Here is a 21,855-nt window from a genome sequence, read left to right as displayed (position 1 = left end):
AGTTCAGTGTGTAGGGGCAGAGATTTCAAATATTTTCATCCTTGAGTTTTTTGATTAAGCATTACTTCCTGCTGTATAAATAAGGAAATAATGATTATATGAAACAATAAGTTACTCAGTTCATTACAGGTTTTATAAAAGGTTGAAATGCATTAATAAAATTTAGCATCTGCTTTTCTAGCTAATTTTGGTGTCAGATGTTGAAGTGTGAAATAGTTGCTCATATATCAGTAAACACTGCAAGTTGGAACAGAGCCAGTGTAGCTTTGGGAGGTTCATACTGAATTTTAACACAACATACTCTTTAGAAAAAATTACAGTTTTTGTGTAAATACATTAATTACAGGTGTTTACTGTAGTCTTATTCCTAGTTCATTCCTAATTCAATATGGAAAACATGTTGAAGTGCTCTTATGTAACATAGTGGACCTGAAATAAGTACTAAAGGAAAAATACATTGATTCTAAGTATTTCATATCATAATTTCATTTTATGCAGCATAAAAAATATTGCACCAGTTTTCTCTAGGCTTGTGTCCACTGACAACATTGTGATGTAGAGGAACTAGGAATATAAAGTGTACACCTACCACATTATACCACATTGCTCCTGCTGAAAGAATGTTTTTCCTGCAGCTCAGGTGATTTAATACTTCAGAACTGATGTGACTTCTGTGGTACATACTGAAGTTTCACAGCAGCATAAGCTCACATCTGTGATAAATAAGGAAGGTGTTAAGCTTTCATTAAATAAAATTATTGCCCTATTATTATTTGTAATAGCCAGTTGGTCAGAAATACTCATTAGGTGGCTGGTGCATTCATCCTGAGATGCCTTTAAAATTGTTATTGTACAACTACATTTCCTGTGTTGCCTGTTCCCATGTGTTGCCTGTAGTTGTTGCTGCATTGAGGGAAACTCATAGTAGGATGTTTCTTAAGCTTAGTTTTGACTGAAACTCTCATATTGTTAAGACAAGACAAGTAACACTGGCTGAACTGGTCTGTCTTACAGAGGTCAGCAGGCTGCACAGATTTAAAATTAATGCTCTACTGTAAGTGTTTCAACAGATATGTACTACCAGTGCTTTTGCTTGGAAGGTTTTGTTGTTTCTTCTGTGTAAAATAAAGCTTCTAGAGCTAGAAACCCCAGGGAGTGCAAAGAGATCGTGGTGACTTAGTGTGGAGTGTGGGACCAGCTTGGATATACTGTTTCCTCTTAACACAGACATGCAGCCCCAGGATGTGCTCTCCTCACAGGCCAGCAGGCACAGTCCAGAGAATTGGCTAGATGTGCTTAATAGCTCACCCTGACAATATCTGACAGCAGTTCAAAAGATAGAACATTGATTTTTGCTCTGTTTGTGCTATGTTACTTACTTAAGGTTAGGCCACTAGCTTCGGTGAACCAATTCTTAACTCAGAACTTTAGGTGTGGTATTCTGTAAATTTGAACTCTTTAAATATACACAAATAGTTTTGGTTTATTTTTCTTCCCATCAGAAGATTATTTGTTGTTTGAAGTCATTAGTTTGTTAAGTAACAAATATTTGGGAGAAACTTCTTCTCAGGAACTGGTTGAATAGAGATCGAGTAGGTGATTTTATTTGTTTAAGAAGCACATTCATGTAACAATATTGCAAGACATAAAGGGAAGGAGACCTTTGAGATTGAACATGAAGATCCTATCTTGTTCCTTTCCATCTTTGTGATTTTGTGCTTGTAAAACCTGTGTTGAGACCATTGTGCTTGCATCTCTTGATTTGCAGAGTGATGGTAAGGCTGGTCACTCACTAAATTTCTGAGTGTGCTTCCAGAGACAGAACTAACAGTCAAAGCTATTCTAGTTTAGTGGCAGCAGTTTGCATAAAAATTGCTTTGTAGATAGGAATATTTAAAAGTCTAAATTGGGAGTGGAGTGGCTGGAGAGCAGCCCTGCAGGCAGGGACCTGGGGTGCTGGTGAATGACAGGCTCCACATCTGTCAGCAGGGTGACAGGTGTCATTCTGGGGTACATCAAACACAGGACAACCAGGCAGTCAACAGAGGGATCATCCTCTGAATTTAGTGTTGATGAGGCCTTGCCTGGAGCACTGAGAGCAGTTCTGGGCCTCACACTTTAGGAAGGCACTGGGATGCACCCAGAGGAGCTGGTGGAAGGGCTGGAAGGGCTGTCCTGTGAGGGGCAGATGAGGAGTCTGGGTTTGTCCCAGGGTTTGTCTCCTTTTGGAGAAAAGGAGGCTGAGGGGTGACCTCACTGCTGTCTGCAGCTTCCTGGGGAGGGGAAGTGGAGAGGGAGATGCTGATCTCTTCTCCCTTGTACCTGGTGACAGGACACATGGGAAGGGCTCGCAGCTGTGCCAGAGGATGTTCAGACTTGACATTAGGAGATATTTCTTTATTGAGAGAGTGTTTGAACACTAGAACAGGCCTCCCAGAGAGGTGGTTGATGCCCTGAGTATTTCAGTGTTTAGCTGGCATTTGGACAATGCCCTCCAAAACATGCTTTAGTTTTTTGCTAGCCCAGAATTGATCAGACAGTTTAACTTCATGATTCTTGTAGGTCCCTTCCAACTGGAATCTTCTAGCCTAGCCTAGCCTTAGGAAGGTGAAGCTGGGCTCAGTATGGGAGTCCAAGTGCTTCAAAAGTCATGTCACTGGCAGTTTTTTTGGGATCAGTAGGAACTATCATAGAGGAAGTAATTTTCATAATCAGCTAGGGTATTTAGATGTCTCTAGCATTACAGTATGAGATATGGAATTTAAGGAGATAATTTGGGTCTGGAAGGTCCTGAAATCAGTTAAACAGATAATATAGAGTAATCAATTACAGAGCAAGTTCTACAACCTGTGCCTTTCTTATTGCACAATGAAAATTGAACAAATTATGAGGAAACAGAACTGGAGAAGTTAGAAGCTTGCCTCCAAAGGCAGGGTGCAATGATTTTTTTCTCAAGAACTCACTCTAAGTTGGTAATGTACTCTTCAGTATTGGGAATCAATTAACATTAATATACATAATTGCATTGGTTTGAAGTATAAAAGTAGTCCTTTTTTTCCATCATATTTAGGCTTTCAAATTATTTCCTGTAATTTAAGTGCATAGTCCTTACTATAACTCATTTGAGATAAAGACTGTGTTGCAGTCTCACTAGTATTTGCTTCAGTTTCAGTCTGTGGAGCAGCTGAGTAAAGTTTGATGATTCTCTAATGTAAAAATGCTTTATTGTTTTAAAAAAATCTGTTGTTAGAAAAAGAGCTATTTGAAAGCTATGGCCATCTCATTCATGAGTGTAAAGAATGTGTTCAGTGTGTTCAGTACCATAATGTAAGCAAATAATGTAATGGAGTGTTCTTTTCCAGGCACAGTTAAGTAATGCTCTGTGAAAATGTGTATCTCCAAAGTTGAAATAAATAAGGAAGTGACTATATTGGAGTTTTGTTATTGACAAACAACTTAAAAGACAACAAAATACTCAGAAATTTTCTCTGTTGTTGAAAATGCTGAAAAAATATGTAAATGGAAAGATAAAAGCAGTTCTAGAAAATAACTGAAAAACTGCAGTCATAAACAATGGTAAATGTGTTGTAGATCACTATATGCATTGACAGCTTTATAGTTTAGTGCTGATATTTAGAAAACTACAGGTTTCTAAATCAAACTGAAAAAGAAAAGTTTCTTCTGTCTTTAAAATTATTATATGCTCAAGATTGGCATACTTCCTCAGGGGAGGATTGTTGCTTCCTGGGGTGGGGGGGAAGGCAAAAGCTCTGATTCTCCCTTCTATTTACATTTAATTTTTTCTGAAATCAAATACTGTGATACTTAGTGAGATTTTAATGCAGAAAATTGAAACAACTCTGAAGCCAAGCTGCTTAGCTTTCTGTGGGAGCTTGCCGGTTCCCTCCTTAATCCTAACCCATAAGGTCACTCCTTCTCTGTCGCTCCTCATCCATCCTGAGGCAGTGCTCCATGCTCTCCAGGTAGTCTCTCGTGTAAAGGGCAACTCCCTCTCCTTGGCTTCCTGGACTGCTTTTCCCCAGGAGCTGGAGCTCTCCATTGCATAGCTCAAATCCTGCTTCTGTGATCCCGACAGTACCCTCGCCTTACATCTGCACACAGACACCCAACTCACCATGTTTATTCCCCACTCTACAGGCAGTAATACACAGGCATGTCATCCCAGCATGCTGAGGTCCTGCAGAGGATCTGTGGGACTTTTATTACACTGGTGTTTTGTAGGAGCCTTCTTGCCCATCTGTGCACAGCACCTGCTGTTTTGTTTCCTTTGTGATTGATCTCTTCCAATTTTACCATGCCCCTTCCTTAGCAGTCTCCTTCATTGCTCCCTCAGGACTGTGGAACTACACCGTCCTGTGTAGCTCCTAGTTTAAAGCCCTTCTGATGAAGTCAGTCATCTTACTGGCAAAAATACTTCTATTCTGCTTAGGAAGGGACTTCCTATCTTTCAAGCAGATGGTGGTCTGTGAAAAAGGATCCCATGGTTGTAGAATTCAGACCCCTGTGGCCAACACTGGTTCTGCTGCTACTTATCAGCCTGTATTGTCAGTGTTCTCCTTGTACCATTTCCCTTCACTAGCAGGATTAAGGATGACACAGCCTGATCCCTTGTGCTTTTCATGTTTGCCCCCAGAGCTCTGTAGCCCCTTTTGGTACTGTCCAGGTTTCCCCTGGCAGTGTCATTGGTGCCCGCGTTTCTTGTGACATTGTCTCTGCTGTTTATCCTTGTACTTACCTATACCCAGAAATTTGGATGGATTTGCTTTTTGCAGTCCCTGAACTAAAAGAGACATTTATAGGAGTTTCTGGCATACATTCTAGTCCTCAGTTTCTGTGGATTGTTAGCCATAGTTTTATTAATGTATTTAGTTAGTTAGTTAGTTAGTTAGTTAGTTATGTATTAATGTATTTATTTATTTCTTCCTTCTTGTTACTCATGTAGATACTCAGCTTGTCTTTCTGTTTTTCATTTTGTTTGTCTGTTTCCACAGCATATTTAACAGGATATGCTGTTTTCTAGCATATTTAAGGTTTCTCACTGTGTTTCTGTTGGAGGGATGTAACAATATATTATGACATCAGATGTGCCATTGGCTCCTTTTGAAACTAAATTCAATTTATTGTCAAAAGCTGGGCTTGTGTAATATTGTGTCATTGGTGTATCTGCATGGGATGACATTCACTGTGTGCTGAAGCCAAAGGTCACGTTTCAATACCAGGAGCTATAAATCTAAGAATTTAGTTTGTCTGTTGTGAACTAAGTCTTTATAATGATCTCTGTTGCCTCTGTTGTGAACACTTTGTCATCACTTTGGTATAGCTGAAGGTCTAGCTGGAAGGAGTTTAAGAGGGTAAAAACCTGAGCTCATTGGCATGATTGTTTGTTTTAAAGCCAAAATATGTGTGAAAACTTTCTCTATTTGCAATATTTTTTTCCTTAAGGTCAGCTTCCCTGAGGAATTTGGCCTGTACATTGATGCTGATTTAAAAAAAAAAATGAAGTGAACATTATAAGCTGAAATTTTTCTCAGTTTATTGTCTCATCCAGTATTTTTTCTTCCATTCTAGTTCTAATAAGTGTCTAATAATTATGATTGCAAGAACTTTGGATTAGCAAATCTGCCTTTTAATTAAAAGTAGACTAAAACATTCTTTTCCTGGATGGTTGTGTTGTACTGTAGGCAGTAAAATCTTAGATGAGTTTCTATTAGAAATTGAAATACTAGACTCCAAAATTATTCAAAAATAATGCCAGCCTTTTCTTTGTAAATGTAAAACTTTTATAGCTGAATTTTGCAAGCCTCACAGTGCAGTTTATGGTGTGACATATTGTATACACAGTCAGTTTCTATTAACATTGAATAGTTTTGTCAACAGCTGATGGCAGTAGAATTATAATCAGATCTATTTATAAAATTCATTAATGAGATAAAGAAAATTGGATGTTTTCCTCTGTGCTAATTGACATGTAGAACAACTGTGTATGCTGCCTCACTGCATTTTTCTACTTTAAAAAATAAATTGCAATATGAAAATAATACTGTAACCATGTTCCCTGTATATATCCTTTTCTCTTTCATTCTGAACTCTCTTCAGTGACCTTTCAGTACTTCCCCATGTTCCACATGCCTCTCCTTCTCCAGAAAGACTTATAGTATTTGTTTTACTCTGAGGATGATCACATTGACTCTGTAGCCTACTGTATTTAGAAAAAAGTCTCTATGATACTTTTGTATGATACTCTGAAATTAGTTAGGGTTTTCTGCTCAGGAGTAATGTGTATACAGGAGGAATTTAGTCCCTAAGGCAGATGCAAAAATGGGATTTTACACCATCCTGTTATGTTGCTGTGCTGGTGTCAGATATGTATGTTTGAGGATTTAATTTCTGGGATATTATTCTGATATGCTGGATTATTTTTTCCCCTTATAAATGGTTCTATATTTCATTTAGAAATAAACAGTATAGGTTTTTGGGGGGAGAAATTTAAAAAATTGGTCTCCTAATGAAATATGAGTTTAGATGGCTTGCCAAAGACAAAACCTCCTGTGTCTGGCTAAAGTTTAAGATAGACTTGTGAATGCTATCTTTCCAAAACAGGTCTACAGAAATTTTTTAAGTAGATTGTTTCATTCATACCTACATGAAAAATTCTTCTCTGGTGACAGCTCTGGAGACATGTTTTGTCTTTGTTGTACAGAGTAACTCAGATTAATTGTAGTGTAAGAAATCTCTACCTTCCATGTACAGAATTAGGTCAATAGTTGGATTGTTTTCAATTAAATGAAAGACATATCCTTTTAAAGTGATTTTTATTAATCTGTGTTTGAAGTGTAGCTGACAGTGGCATGTAACCATTTGACAGTACAGACTGATAAAAAGGTGCTTGAGCTTCATGATTATTTGTTACCTAGGGAGCTCCTGAGTCAGAAGTACTAGTTCTTAGTAGCTCTTCAGGATTTTTTTTTTTTTTTTGCTAGATTTGTCCATTCACTGTTAAACCACATAAGTTTTTTTTTTTTGCTTATAACTTTTACCGAAAGAATACATAGGTTAGCTGTGTTATAGGTTATATGTTATAGGTTAGCATGCTCATTGAAGAAGGTCTTTGTTTTTCCTCTTTCCATATAATGCTGTACGGTTTTTACATTGAAAGAGGTTGTGCAGCTCTGTCAACTGTGTCTCCTTATATGTTCCTCCTCAGACTCCTAGTGCTTCAGGACCCTTCACTGTATTCATTCTTTCTCTATTTGTTTTGTTTCCTACCTTTTTTGATGTTAATGCCCTTCTCTAAATCTTTTGCATGTCAAATATATTGTCCTTGAGGTCAACAAATTGCATACTTTTAAGTGGATTTAATCAGTGGCATTAACAATCCAGTCTACTCCTTTGCTAAATGACACTGTGTTCAGCAGCTGCTGAACACTAAGTTTATATTTCCCTCAATCTTGGCTGTACTGACCCCAAGATCTCATTTCTGTGTGCATTTGCAAACCGGCAAAGTTTTCTACCTGTGTGCATCTCTCTCAATATTCACTCTATAATTTACCATTGTTCTAATCTGCATCTCTCAAGGTTTCTCTGTTGGTTTTGGCACAGCCTGGTTTTTGGTAGCAGCGGGGCCACAGAGGCGGTGCCTGTGAGAAGCTGCCAGAAGCTTCCACCGTGTCCGGCAGAGGCAATCCCTGATGGCTCTGAAGGTGGACATGCTGCTGGCCAAAGCTGGGCCCATTTGAGATGATGGCTAACCTCTGTGGTAACTTCTTTAAGAAGAAAATCAGACCAAAGTGGGGCGCAGTGTTAATTCCAGCTGAGGAGGAGGAACACGAGAGGGAAACAAGGTGGAGACACCGCGGTGAGTGGAGAAGCAGGGGCAGGAGGTGCTCCAGGCGCCGGAGCCGAGGTTCCCCTGCAGGCCGCGCTGATGACCGCGGTGAAGCAGCCGTGCCCCGCAGCCCATGGGGATCCCCGGGGAACGCAGAGATCCACCCGCAGCCCCTGGGGGAGGTGCCCACGCCGGAGCGGTGGGTGCCCGGAGGAGGCCGTGATGCGGTGGGAGAGGCGGAGGAGAGCGAGGGCCCTGCTTGCAGGCCGGAGCAGCCTGTCCTTGGAGGATGCGGCCCGTGGAGGAGAGAGCCCCGCTGCAGCAGTGTGGGGAGCGCTGTGCGGCCCTGGGGGCAGCTCCCGCTGCAGCAGCTGCGCTTTGGCTGCTGCTCTGAGAGCGGCCCCACGCCAGGGAAGTTCCCGGAGAGCTGTTCCCTCCGGCAGGGACCCCTCGGCCTCACAGGGGAAGGACTCCTGTCCCGGAGCAGCGGAAGAAAATCTCGGTGATGAGCTGACCAAACCACCGTGCCTGGTTTCCCTGCACTGTCCCTGGGAAGGAGGGAGGGGTTGGGAGGAAATGGTGTTTTAAGGGTTTATTTTACATCTTGTTATCCTCCTCTGATTCTGTTAATAATAAATTCACTTTGTACCTCTAAGTTGAGCTTCTTTTGCCCTTGGAGTATTTTCTCCCCCTCCTTAACTCATGGAGCCTTCATTACATTTTTCTCTCTCTGCTCAGCTGTGGCAGGGGAGGGTGAACGAGTTCTTAGGTGCCACGCATTTGGCCAGTGTCAAACCACGACAGTTTATTTTCCAGTTCTTCACATTTGATTTCCCTGTTTGCTACTTTGAGACAGCATCTTCATCATCATTGTCTTCATCACCTCATCTATCAGAGTCCAGCTGATATTCCTGGGACTCTCCATTGAGTGCCAATTTTGTCCTGTATAAACTAATCATCATATTTCAGCTTAAACTTTCTCAAGTACCTTTGAGGTTTCAAAGCTAAACACCATTCAGTCCTCACAATTTGTTCTCATTTCATTTATTCTCAACAACCTCTTCTTCTGACACCTCAGAAAAGAGATTCATTGACTCTTTCATGAAGTAGTATTTCATCCTGGAAGTCTCTGAAGGTCTACGGTAGTGATCACAGAAGGGGAAAAAAAAAAAATTCTTGTACCAGCTCCTTTTATATGGTGACTGTTGTTTACTTTTTCTGATAAGCTTGCTGACTCCAATGTATATGAAAGAGGATTTGTTACTGGTCTTCCCTCAGCATTTTTTTAGCATGCCTTTAATGTGGCTCTGTTTTGATTTATTTGAGTTCACAGTCCCTTGTGTATTCTTTATATGACACAGCTTCTTCAAGGTCTGCTTTCAAGCAGCTATTTTGCCACTTAGCTATGAATGCTTACATTTTCTTTTTTCTCAACTGCTTTGTGACGGGTAGTAGATGTTTTTTCCTTACATAAAGTATTTTAAGTTTATAAGAAATGCAGTGATTGTAATGAGATTGCTTCAGGTAGCATATGGAGGTAGTTTTGACTGCACTTGATATTTACAGATATGAGATTAATTTAAAATTATCTTAGTTCCTGAAAAGGTAATGAGATACTTGGTAAATATCAAGAAGACAGCAAGGAAGTCATTAAAAGCTTATGTGTTCTGATTATGGCTGAAATAGAGTTGATTTTCTTCAAAGTAGCTGTTATGGGGCTGTGTTTTGGATTTGTGGTGGAAACTGTGTTGATAACATATCCCAACATAGCTGCGTAGTTATTGGTGATAAGGAATGGAATAGGTGATCTCTTGAAGTACCTTGTAGCTCTGCAGTTCAATCTCAGCTGGTCCTGTCAGCTTGAACTTGAGGACTTCCAGTATCAGTGGTGCAAAGCTGAAGCTGTAGAGTCAAACCTCCTGATCAGGGTATCAATATGATAGGGAAATGTTAAGGTGTAGGAGAGAAGCCACCCATTTTGAACAGGAGTAACAGTGTGAGGGTTTAGGTGCTCATATGTAGACTGACTACATCATTACTTTATTAGGATTATATGTAGCAATAGGAATGCTTGAATACAAAAAAATAATATATTTTAGTGAATCTAGTGTAGTAGGACATCTCTTTCTCTTCTGAAAATACATAAAACTGCTGATAGAACTTTGAGGTAGTAATGTGTATGAGATTTCTTTCTTGTTGATAGTTGTTTTTATACTTGTTGTTTTCATATACTTTTAGATAAGAAATTCTCACATTTCTGCTCAAAGAAAATAGCAGTTTTCTTACATAGTTTATTAATTAGAAAACCTAGACATTTGACTATACTAATTATCTGAAAGTGGTTGGATTTTACCTTCCTCAGAGAAATACCTTAAAAATAACTGTAAAAAGTGACAAACTTGTCATTTATCTACCAGGTGTGTCATCTATAGGTCTGTATACTTTTAAATCATGATGTGTATTTTTGTTTTGTTTTCTCTCAGGAAAGGAGACAGAGAAAGCCAAAGATCGGTGTGAAAAAGCTACTATGAAACTTCATATGTTGCACAACCAGTATGTGTTGGCACTGAAAGGAGCACAATTACATCAGCACCAATATTATGATACTACACTTCCTCTGTTACTTGATTCACTACAGAAGATGCAAGAAGAAATGATTAAAGCCCTGTAAGATGTATTCTTATATATTTCTAACTAGTACAATTTTCTATGTGTAGTATTCTAATTAATTTATAGAAATAGTTGAAAATAAGAAACTGTGATTAATTACTTACATATCAGGGGATAACAGTTGAAAAAAGTCTATCTAAATAATGCAGATGGTAGTTCTGAGTGTTTACTTAAGCCTATCAACAAGACACCATCTTACAAATACTTACAGATTGACTGCAGTGTTTGTATTTGATTTTTTCTTCAATTTGTAGATTACAGCAAGTTTGTTGCCTCTCAGGTAGTCATTATTATGAAATTTCACCAGCAAGAAATATGGTTTAAAATGCCATGAAATGTCTTGAAAGTGATTGTGGAGGAGGGCCAAGCCACTTGCATAGTTGATGATATGGGTGAGAAGTTTAACAGGATTATGTTAACTTGATCTCACTGTAAGGAGTCTTCCCTTAAAAATACTACTCTTTCCTAAAAGAGCATTTTTACATCGTTACAGAGTATGTGCAAAGTGATGATAGCTGAGAACAGATATTGAGGACTTCTAGCCCTCTTTTCTGGTGTGTAACCACCATTCTGCCTCTTCGTCTTAGCTTAAAAAGGAAGGGTCGTTACCTTCTTTGTAAGTGTTCTTCACTTAGGTGTGAAACATTCTACTTTAATTCATTTTCTTGCCTATTCTGAAGTCCGTGTTTGTCTTGATTTCAGTGCACAGGAAGTGAGGGAGAGCTGGAGATTCCACATTTTACATGGTGCAGGCGTCATTAGCTTCCCTATGCCGTATCATTTTAATTTTTTTCGTTCAGGTGGTGGTATTGAAATGAACATTTGCAGTGCTCCCTGTACTGTCCTTTTAATTTTGTTTGTAAGGTCACAGGAAAAGGCTACAGTTAAATGTGTGTGCTCTAATTAAGGTGATTCTTTTAGAATCACAAGATACAATAATTAGCTGAAGAAATATATGATGGAACAAGAACTTACTGAAACCACTCATCTTTGCTCTGCCTGGAGATTTTATACAACATGTAAAAAATATTTTTGGCACCACACAGACATTTTTGTGAGTTCTGAATGTATTGTAAAATAACTATATTATAATAAATATATACATATATATATATGTGTATGTGTATGTGTTAAATATAAACACATAGAGAGATGCTGATTTCAGTTGTAGTGCTTAGTGTGACAACCTCTGTGAAACAAAACTTTCTCAATAACCCTAATTTTGTGGGTCAATTAGTTTTTTAAACTTGAATAAATGTAGATTAATATTGCTAACTTTTTTCGGTTTTTTTGTCATTGTAATTGATATAGATTATCTTTCTCTTGGATATGGCATTGCTGTAGTTGATGGTTAGCTATTTTTTCATCACAATCCATGAACTATTTTCTGGAACATATTCACACATGATATTCTCAGAAAAGACAAGATTTAATGCCTTCTCTTGTCTGTTTTCTGCTCAGAACAAATGCACTGAACTATTGCACCATTCTTTTTTATAGAGCAAACATAACTTGAGATCTTATCCAGGAAAAATGTATTTATACTTTTTTCTCTGCATATTTGGCTAGCCAAAATTCATCAATGTTTTTTGAATAGCCACCATGCTTCAGATCCTGGCAAGCTAGCAAATTTATCAGAGATAAAAATGAAATAGGAAATAATTGTGAAGATACATTATGAAGGAAAACTAAAAATTAAGGAGAATAGAAGGGTGTTCTGCGTATGTGTCACTGGATGCTATTAAGATTAGTGTCACAGTACTGCCTCTTCCTCTGCCATTGACTTTTCATTTGGTTTTTCCCACTCTTGGAAGCAGGTAAAGACAAGCTTGGGTGGCTTGTGCTTTCTCACTGCAACTTCTTGGTTAATTTTCTCTCCTCTTGTAAATGTAAGCCTATTTGTGATTTATCCCTATTTTTGTCTGAATGACACATAATATGCATAAAAAAAGGTTAAAGCAATACGGAAAACCGATGTTAAAAAGCAATGCATACATTTCTGTAAATTGTTTTGCCTTATGCCAGAATATATTTTGTCATAAGACATGAAAATCTTCAGTGTAGGTTAGAATAAGTGTGGCAAGTCCTTTGTGAAGACAAGCATCATCACTGAATGCTATACATACCCTTTCCTTGTAATCTCTCCAGGTTTTAGTTTAGTTATGCTGTCTGTTGGTGCACTGAAATCAACAGATGGAGCTTAAGAGACTATAGCCAGCCTAAGTCTGTAGAGGGAAGGCCTCAGGTGATGCATTGTTTCTTTGAATAATATATTCTTATTTTTCCCTTTTTAGCCTGTTGTAACAAGAGTTTGTAGAAACAGCAAATTGAAAATTTGAAGCATCTTCAATGCCATCTATGCCTTCAGTGCCATGTTATACACTAGAATTTTTTTTCCTCTCTAGAAAAGGGATCTTGGATGAGTATAGTGAGATCACCAGTCTTGTAACAGAAGAGATTGTGAATGTCCACAAAGAGATCCAGACCTCGGTGGAACAGATAGACCCTAACTCTGAGTATAATGACTTCATAGATACTCACAGGTAAGCATTTTCATCTCATGTTTCTTCTTGAGAAAACCTTGCATTAAACTACAACTGCTTAAGTGTTCGGAGGAATTTGCTTCTGTTTGGTTCCTTTTCTATTATTATGTGTAAAACTTCATCCTGATTTGAAAATTGTTCTATTTTGCACATACAGAAAGCTGGCCAAACAGTCTGTTTGGCTGGCTCTAGAAAAACAAATTTCCAGTTACATGAGGAGAGCCATAACTTTGGCACTGACAGCAGACTAAGCATTACAGTCTAGACTCAATGTGAGCCAATTTACTGTTTACTTGGATGCAATTTGCATTCTGGGCTAAACTTGTTCTACTTTAAAGTCAACTCTAGGTACCTTTGTACTCTGCAGTTATGGCAGGTTGAGACTTCAGAGCAGATAATGCAAGACAGTTCTTACTTAAAAAGTGTATTTCCCCTTTATGGAACTGTTACTCTGTTTTAGTGTATAAAGAAATAGCTCTAAGACTTCTTGCATTATCTTGTTGTTATGTGTGAACTGATGGTTGTCACATTCAGGTTTCTGATGGAAGCATTCACACAGGTAGTCTTTGAGAACCTTTATTAGGCTGTGAACTTGATTCAAAGAATTGTAGTGTGTTTTGTAATCTTGTGAGATTTTAGAACTGTGGGTTTTTTCACAGGAAAAAGAGTATGTATCCAATTGGTATCTATCCTTTTATTTAATATATAATTTTAACTATAATCTAGCTAATAAAATACTTCAAAATCTAATGTTTTGCTCTATGATCTACTCAAAGATACATGTTGATTTTGAAATTATAACAATTGCTTACTAAATTAGGTCATCAGAAGTTGTTGAACAAGAAATAGAGTTTGATACATCTTTACTAGAAGAAAATGAAAACCTTCAAGCTAATGAGATCATGTGGAATAATTTAACAGCAGAAAGTCTGCAAGTCATGTAAGTCTCTTTATAAATCTTTTATCCTTTGGAAATGCTATTCTGTGTTCCACCCGTGCTCACTCAGGTTCCTTGACACATGGCTGTGTCTCCACTTTTAAGGTCTAATTTCTAAGTGTAGTGTTTTGAGGCTACATACTCTTCCCCAGGCTGGTTGTACTGTTCTTTGCACAAAATCTGTCTCCTTAGTCTACTCAAAAACTTGCCATTATTTTTAATGTGTATTATTCTCTGTGCCAGTTAATAAAATGCCAAAATATGCCATGAGTCCCCCTTGGGAACGTGCTGGTTCATTTTCCTAAAAATGTTTCCACATTCACTATGCTAGGAAAAGCAGCGAAATACTTCGATGAAATCACTGAGTAGAGTTACGTAGTCAGTGATTTAAATCACCGTAGAAAATTTTCATGAATAAATTTATTTCTCTTGTTTTTTAAGTGTTTGCTTTTGTTTTCTAAAGGAGATTGTTATTCATTATTGTAACCTTTAGAATACATTAACTTAGTAATTCATATGTAGCTGTTCTATAGCATCTCACAGAGCTTTTAGCTATTCAGGGTGACAAACTACCTCTCTATGTGTTCTGTTAATATATTGCCTAGTTAAATATTTTCAATATTTTTACCAAGTTCACCTTTAATCATTTGTTATGGGGAATGAATTGAATGCTGAGATTATTATGTTTGTACATTATGAGCCTCAACTTTTGACATAAAATGGTCCTGTGTGCTCACTTGTGAGATTGCAACTGTTAATCATGCATTAAAAATGGAAATTTCAGAATTCCATTGGTTGGTGATGCTTTTGCTGTGTCTAGTGTATTTCAATTCATGTTTGACTTATTTGAAGTATTTTCCCCTTAGAAAGTATAACTGATGAAAATAAGATATCAATGATATATTGTACGAATTTTTACATTTGGTTTTCTTTTTTTTAATTTCATTCGCTTAATCAAACTATGATCCTGATTTCTTGTCAGTTTTTCTGAAAGCCAAAATGAGAGTGAAGTATTTAAAATCTAAACATACTGCAGTGTCTTCTGCAGGTTACTCTAATTGCTGTGCTTTCTCAACATGACAGAAACTCTGGATTTTATCAGTGCCTTTTTAAGGCTGTTAATCATATTTTTTTTTCTTTGTAATTTGATTACTTTTTGTGATTCTATTCCATTGATAAGTATTTAAATACATTTTTTATATGAAGTATCTGCCTCCTTAGTCATGAAGCACCTGTATCTTACAAAAGGAACCCATGATAATTAAGTCCCCCCCAATTCCTTTAAACATGTTTCTATTTTTAATATATTCTACATCATTACTGTATTGATATTATTCCTGCCTAAACTCTGTCGGTATTGTCCATCTTGCTGTATTTTGGCACAGTAACAAGAAACAGATAGATACTGAACCTCCCTTTTCAATAGAACATTAAAATTTTTCAAAGATTCTGCCTTTAGCTTTAAAAGAAAAATTCTTGTTTGGCTTTCCTTTTTTATTGAACTGTTTAGAAATAAGCAGCATATCTAAATAAAAAAGATGAATTGTTGCTTTTCTACTAAACATATCTGATGAAAGATATATTTTTGTTACAAATGTATGTCTATATATTACCTACATATATACAATTCTAGTACAATTTTCATTGTGTTCTGTTGCAAATCTTACATTCATCCACTTGAAATGGTTTTGCAAATTTGAGTGAGATATTCTATGGTGTGGCATTGTTTTTGGAAGATGAATCAGGCAGCACTTTTAAGTGTTGCTCTTTTTAAGGTCTATACTTTCTGGTAGAGATTTAGGATTCTGACAAAAACAGTTAAACCATATTAGGTCAGACTAAAGACACACGCTCAACTTTCTTCATTACCATGTTAGACAGCAGGGAAAAGTCTTGAGGGGAGAACAAAACCAGGATGATCATGCTATGCTGTTTCTTCAGCCTCCCATAATTTTCACCTCTGAAATATTTTGAGATAAGTATCTTTAATGGCCATGGAGGTAGTTTGTAATATCCTTGGAGGTACTTTTCTTCCGTGATCTTTTTCAGTCAGGTTCCATGTGTAAAAGTATCTGTTGTCCTTTGGTCAAGGAATTCCAGAAATGAACTTCCTATTTTGTGAACCTGCTGCTTTTTTCATTTTATGGCTCTTAAGCTTTTGTTTTGGAAGAGAAGAGGAACAATCTATTCCTTTCTGCATATAATAATGTAAATTTCTGTTCAACTTCTGGTCTCTGATGTATTTTTTAAAGCAATCTTTTAGCTTTAGTCTGTCTTTTCACAGAGCTTTCACATTCTTTATCCATCTGGCTGTCTTTATTTGAATGTTTTCAAGGTTACTATATTGGTTTTGAGATGAATGACTAGAATTTCACAGATAATCCAGATACACAGTTCAGAGGGAGACCTTCCAAGGTTTTCTTACTCTTTGTTTTTAACAAAGCTTTGGTTTTTTTAAGCTTTGGTTTTAACAAATCCTAGAGTGTTACATGTCGCTGTGGGTTGGAGACAGAAATCATGAGTCCTCTTCATCATCAGACAAGCAGTTTGTTTTATTGTTCAGAACCTACTTATACAGTCAGTTCTAAACTCCCAGGTCTAGAGGATTCATTGGTTGAGGTTTCAGCACCACCCAGCTCTCTGACCAGTGATATGTCTGCTTTCTGAATTGAACATGACTGGCTAAGGTCCCTGCCTGGGTCTGAATCCAGCCCATCCCTGCCTCATCCAGGGACTTGTTTTACTTCTAGGTTGGTTGAGTTTGGGGATCTGATATGGCCAAATTTATTTGGTACCTATAAACTAGCTGCCATGGTGACACTGGAGAAGCATTCCATTTGATTTTCTGACTCCAGCAGCTCATCCCAGTGTTTTTGGGGAATCATCTACTGTATCTCCAAGATTTCATTTCTGAGTGATAATGGTTAATTTAGAGCCATGCTCCATTCTCTACCTAAATAAAGTTTTAGATTATTGTTTCCCCACTGTATATTTGCCTGTTTCCATGTGTATTGAAATGACAGCACAGGTATAGAGTATCATAAGGTCCAGAATAATCATGCTTTATTCTTCACATTCATAGCCTTCCTCCTACCTCAAATAACATTATATGATCAGCATTCTTTGTCACTTTTCAAATTGTCCTTTTGTTTGTATTATTATGAACATATTAGGCAGTGCAGATTATTTATGAAGCTCCACTGTCCCCTGGGACTGTAAAAATTGTTTGTCATTATCCTGTTTGTCCTTTTGCTTTTTAATGCAAGTGAGAACCCTTCCTTTTTGTTACAGCACTCTGTAACTGTCTTTACTCAGATATTGTTAACTGTGTTTCAGATACGTTGGTACAGTCTTGCCTTAAAGCCACTGCAGCAAAAAAAAAAACAAACCCCACAGGTACTTCTATCAGTTGTGTATGAATACATACTTGCAAGTAGGAGAAATGTGCTACATCTTTTATCCATAGTTGATGGCTTCTAAAGTCAGCTCTGTACATGATGAAACAATAAAAATTTGACTTTTGATATTCAGTGGCCTTGGAGCTTTAAAATGCTACATTATGTTTCTGCAGAGGAGAACTACCTTCAGTATCTACCAAATAAAATAAGTGCACATAGTGGATTTATTTCTCAAACGTTTAAAACAATTCAAATACATATATTGATTTATAATCAATAATATTTGGTTGAATCAGCTGTTTTATTGAGTATGCAATGGAGAAAGGACAGTTTTGCATACATAACTGTTTAACAATTTTAGCAACATATATTTTAAGGGAGCATGATGAGGAAATTGGTTTTTACATTTTAAGATAAACTTACATTTATGAATAAAATTTTGACAAAGGGAGGTAGTTAAAAGTCAGTGTTGACTAGATAACCTTTCTAAGGAATGAGTTATACTGTCTCCTGATAAATATTCATAGATGTCACTGTATAATACTGAGAAATTCTGAAAAGTGTAGCACAATAAAAGTTTATGCTTTGAAGAGATACGCATTAAAAGCTAAGAGGAGACAACCAGAATAAGCTAAAGGTAGATCAGTGAGAATAGTAATATCCTTATATTCTTCTGAAATATAAGTTCTCTAAGATCAAGCATTTATTTTAATTGATAGTGGCAGCAGAACAGAACTACCAGGTAGGAGTATTGTGTGATTTTTAAAATGTTATAATGATTAACTGTGAAGCCATAGAAACCCTTTTGTAAACTGATTGTATCCAGAAGACAAATACGACACCACAGGAAAATTTCTTTGGCAAGCTACAGCCAAGATGATACAAGACAGATGCAGAATTGTCAGCTCTAGCCAGTTTGAATGAAAGTTATTGTTTAAACAAAGAATAGATGTTGAGTGCAAGGAGACAAGTGCTTTTAGTGTACATGGTAGCTTTTTTCTCTTTTCTCTAAGATAAATAAAAAAATGTCCTGAAGTATCTCAGAAGTTTCAGGAAGAACTACATCAACTTAATGTTTTAATGTGATGCTGCAATATAAAATATAAAATCTAATATTTTTGAAGTGGTGAAATAATGAAGATGTATCTCAGCGTATATACTAATTCCTTCTAGTGACGAACTCTTATCAATTTGGTTTTAATTTCATGACTGTTGAAGCTTGATCATTAGATAGAACATCTGCTACCTGCAAATCAGTTGTTAAGCAAATATAATGTTGATTAAAATTTTGTTCAGAAAGCTGATAAAAAAAAGTTAGATTTTTTTAAAATTACTTTCTTTTAAGGTATTAAAATAAAAGAGTTAGTTAGTAATAAGTTGGAGGCCCAGTATAAGAAAACATAGGGAAGTTTAGCATAGAGATTTTGACAACCTAAAACTTACAAAAATGTATATGAGAAGTGTAGCTGTGAGGATGTTACTTTGAGGGAAATGTTTGAAGTATATATCTTATCTCAAAATAAACACATGTCAAAGGTTTGTCTTTTAGGAAATAAATTTTGATCGTTAACTCTGTGGCTTTTTTTAGTAATTGTAGTCTCCTAGAATAAAGTGCATGACTGAGTACGGGTCATATATAATCAACATTGTATAAAATATATTGGGAGAAGAGGACTGATACAGTGTTTAGAATCAAATAATTCAGTTTGGTATGTATGGATGTGTGGAATGTGCCTCCTAGATGTTTAGCCAACTGGGTGTGCCACTCCCTGGTCTGGAATGGTTTTGGGCTGTGGATCTGTGATAATTACTACATATATTTTGCTTGTGTTCCACTCTTCAGTAATTTTATTGAAATTGGGCTTGAAAATACAGGGAAATAAAGTGAGTTAAAGACGCATAGATACATAGACATAGACAAAAATGAAACAAGAGGTACATGTTTACTTTTTGAGAGATTTTAAGAGATTGTTCTGACTTAAAAATTTCTTGATTGATATGCATTTTAGAAGTTGTCATTATGTAAGCCATTTACATGCATTGTTCAGAATGCAAATGTTGGTGTACATTCATGGATTTTTTTTTGTTATTGGAATATTTACCAGGATAATTATGAAGTGTCAGTAATGGTTTTAAAGTGTAATACCCCTTCTCTGTTAGTATTGAGTGGTTTTGTACAGTTTATCATTTCTTTCAATTAACCATTACCAGATTGTAACCTAAAAAGGATAATTTTGGAGAAAAGATACAATCACTATTACAATAGAAAATAATTATTTGTACTTTTGCTATTTCTAGAAGTAAATACAACCCAACTACTGATTCTGTGTATTTATTTAACACATGCTTTATGAGTTGGAAGGCTTTTGTCTTTCTTAAAGCATCTATAAATTAGCAATATATTAGGAAGATATTAATTCTTGGAATTTATCACATATTCTGGAAAAAATATTTTCTTGTAGGAAAACCTGCAGGCAGGAGATGATTCTGTAACCTTGTACAGATGCACCTATAGAATTTCTAATAATGCAGATTAACAATGTAAAGGTCTAGCCACACAAAAGAAGAAAAAAACTATCATCAAGCACTGAGTAACATAATCTAAAAAATAGATTCTCTTCTACATTTTCAGGAAAAAGATTACAATGTTCCCAGATATATGCAGTTCATGTATTTACAGCTTGGGTTTCTGAAATCTGTTTTACAGGTTAAAAACAGTAATAGAAGAACTGATGCAGACACAGCAAACCCTTTTGAGCAAAGAGGAACTTGTTTTGGAACTAGAGAAAAAAATAGAAGAGTCATCAAAGACATGTGAAAAGAAATCTGAGTGAGTTGAAATTAAATTTAAAAATACAATACAATAATTTGAGGGGGAAAAATGTCTATGCAATTCCTGAAACTTAAGTAGGAGATAACCTTGGTTAATTTTGTTCTGCTTTTTTATTTAGCATTTACTGTGAAAAACAACTGTTAGTTTCTCACCTCTAAAATAACCCTTGCCCACTGCAGACCTCTCCTGAGATGACTTTTTGATGCTTGTATCCCCAGTCACCTTGTTTATGTGACACATTAAGTTCTGCACCTCTAAGACCAGCTCTGAGAGTGAAGGGGGGAAGAAGAAGCCACAGTTTGTGTTCAGAAAGAGCCCTCACTGTCCCCCATCCTGCTCCTGGGCTGTGGTGTCTGCAGCATGGACAGACAGCAGGACAGAGCTCTCCTCTGCTCTTCGTTAGTTTTTAGCTTGCTGAGACAGGGAAGTTCCCTGGACTGGTTTTTTTTTCCCTTTTTCCTTGGATGTGTTCAAACCTGCTCTGGACTGAACACCCAGCCAAACCCCAGGAGCTCACGCCTGTGGCCCACCGGGGCCTGGGCCTCGGCACTTTCCAGCACCGGAGGGACTGATGAGAACCGGAGTGAGCCCAGCTACACCCCATGGAAAGGACTTTTCTGGATTTGCCATCTCATCGAACAGCAAGAGGTTTTATTGTTTAGTATTATTCAATTTCTGTTAAATAAACAGTTTTTTCCACTTTTCTCCAAGGAAATCTTTTCCCGAACCAGCTGGGGGAGAGGCCGCTTGAATTTGCTTTCTGGAGGGACCCCATTTGGAGGTTCTCTCCCAGATTTGCCCTAAAACAGGATAAATACAATTATTGGCACCCAATGTAGGGCAGGGCTTAGGCTCGGCAAGGTGTGAACAGCCACAGCCCCCTGTGGCCTCCCGTCCCCGACCCAGCCACCGCTAGGGCCCCGCCCGACCCTGACAGGCCGCGCAGGCCGCAGCGCAGCGGGGCTGGCTGGCCCCACCAGAGCTACGTTACCTTTCTAGGCTGGAAGAAGGAGAGTTTTCCTGGGCTTGCCGGTTTTTTAAATGTGGAATTCACAGAGGTGGACCCGGTTTCTAAATGGTTTAAATGGGATGTCAGTTCTCAGAGCTAGCCAGCTATTGGTTTTTCCCAGGCACAAAGGAAGCTCTCAGCAGCTTCTCTCGGGAAAATGATTTCCAGGGATGTTTTTTTCCTCCTTACTAAATATCAGTTATTGCGAAACCAGCACAAGACCCCAACTCATTGAAGAATTTCCATACTTTAATATAATTGTCATAGTTTGGAATGGCTCAAGAGCTGGACCTTTCATTAATTCAATTCAGCTTGATCAAAGAAGATGAGTGAGTTCAGTTGCCTTTCTGTTTGACAGAATTCCTTGTGTAGGTGTAATTCTGTGAAAGACTTTCAGAGTCATGTCCAAAACTCTTTCTTATGCAATAATCTGTTTGCAACTTGTCAGGTGAAGTTCATTCTTCTTTATACCTCCTTTACAAAAGTGTAAATGTAAAGAATGTAAATCTCATACCCTGTGGTACTGCATAGTAAATACAGAGATTAATGGGTGCTTTAGTGCACCATAAATAAAACTTTATCATAAAGAATCATTCTTGGGAACATCTTTAGGTTATAT

At 37.3% G+C, this 21,855-nt stretch overlaps 1 protein-coding gene across 10 annotated transcripts in view; it reads left to right on the top strand.

Annotated features, from left to right (window-relative positions):
- Window positions 1-21,855, top strand: part of FER (FER tyrosine kinase) — a 157,754-nt gene that overhangs the window by 28,521 nt on the left and 107,378 nt on the right. For 9 of the 10 annotated variants that reach the window (XR_015280685.1, XM_086868392.1, XM_086868395.1 and 6 more), the window contains 4 exons: window positions 10,330-10,513; window positions 12,922-13,059; window positions 13,880-13,999; window positions 20,102-20,224. Coding sequence is in view for 9 of the 10 variants with exons in the window: in XM_086868392.1 (XP_086724518.1) it covers window positions 10,330-10,513; window positions 12,922-13,059; window positions 13,880-13,999; window positions 20,102-20,224 (565 nt within the window). In the remaining variant the exon portion in view is untranslated. Of the gene's footprint in view, window positions 1-7,620; window positions 7,877-10,329; window positions 10,514-12,921; window positions 13,060-13,879; window positions 14,000-20,101; window positions 20,225-21,855 lie in introns of those variants that run through there. The other variant, XM_086868400.1, reaches the window with a different exon arrangement.

This window comes from Cyanistes caeruleus, chromosome Z (assembly GCF_971803275.1).
Source record: "Cyanistes caeruleus chromosome Z, bCyaCae1.hap1.1, whole genome shotgun sequence".
Lineage (NCBI taxonomy): Eukaryota > Metazoa > Chordata > Aves > Passeriformes > Paridae > Cyanistes > Cyanistes caeruleus.
This window is presented reverse-complemented; position numbering and strand designations above follow the sequence as displayed.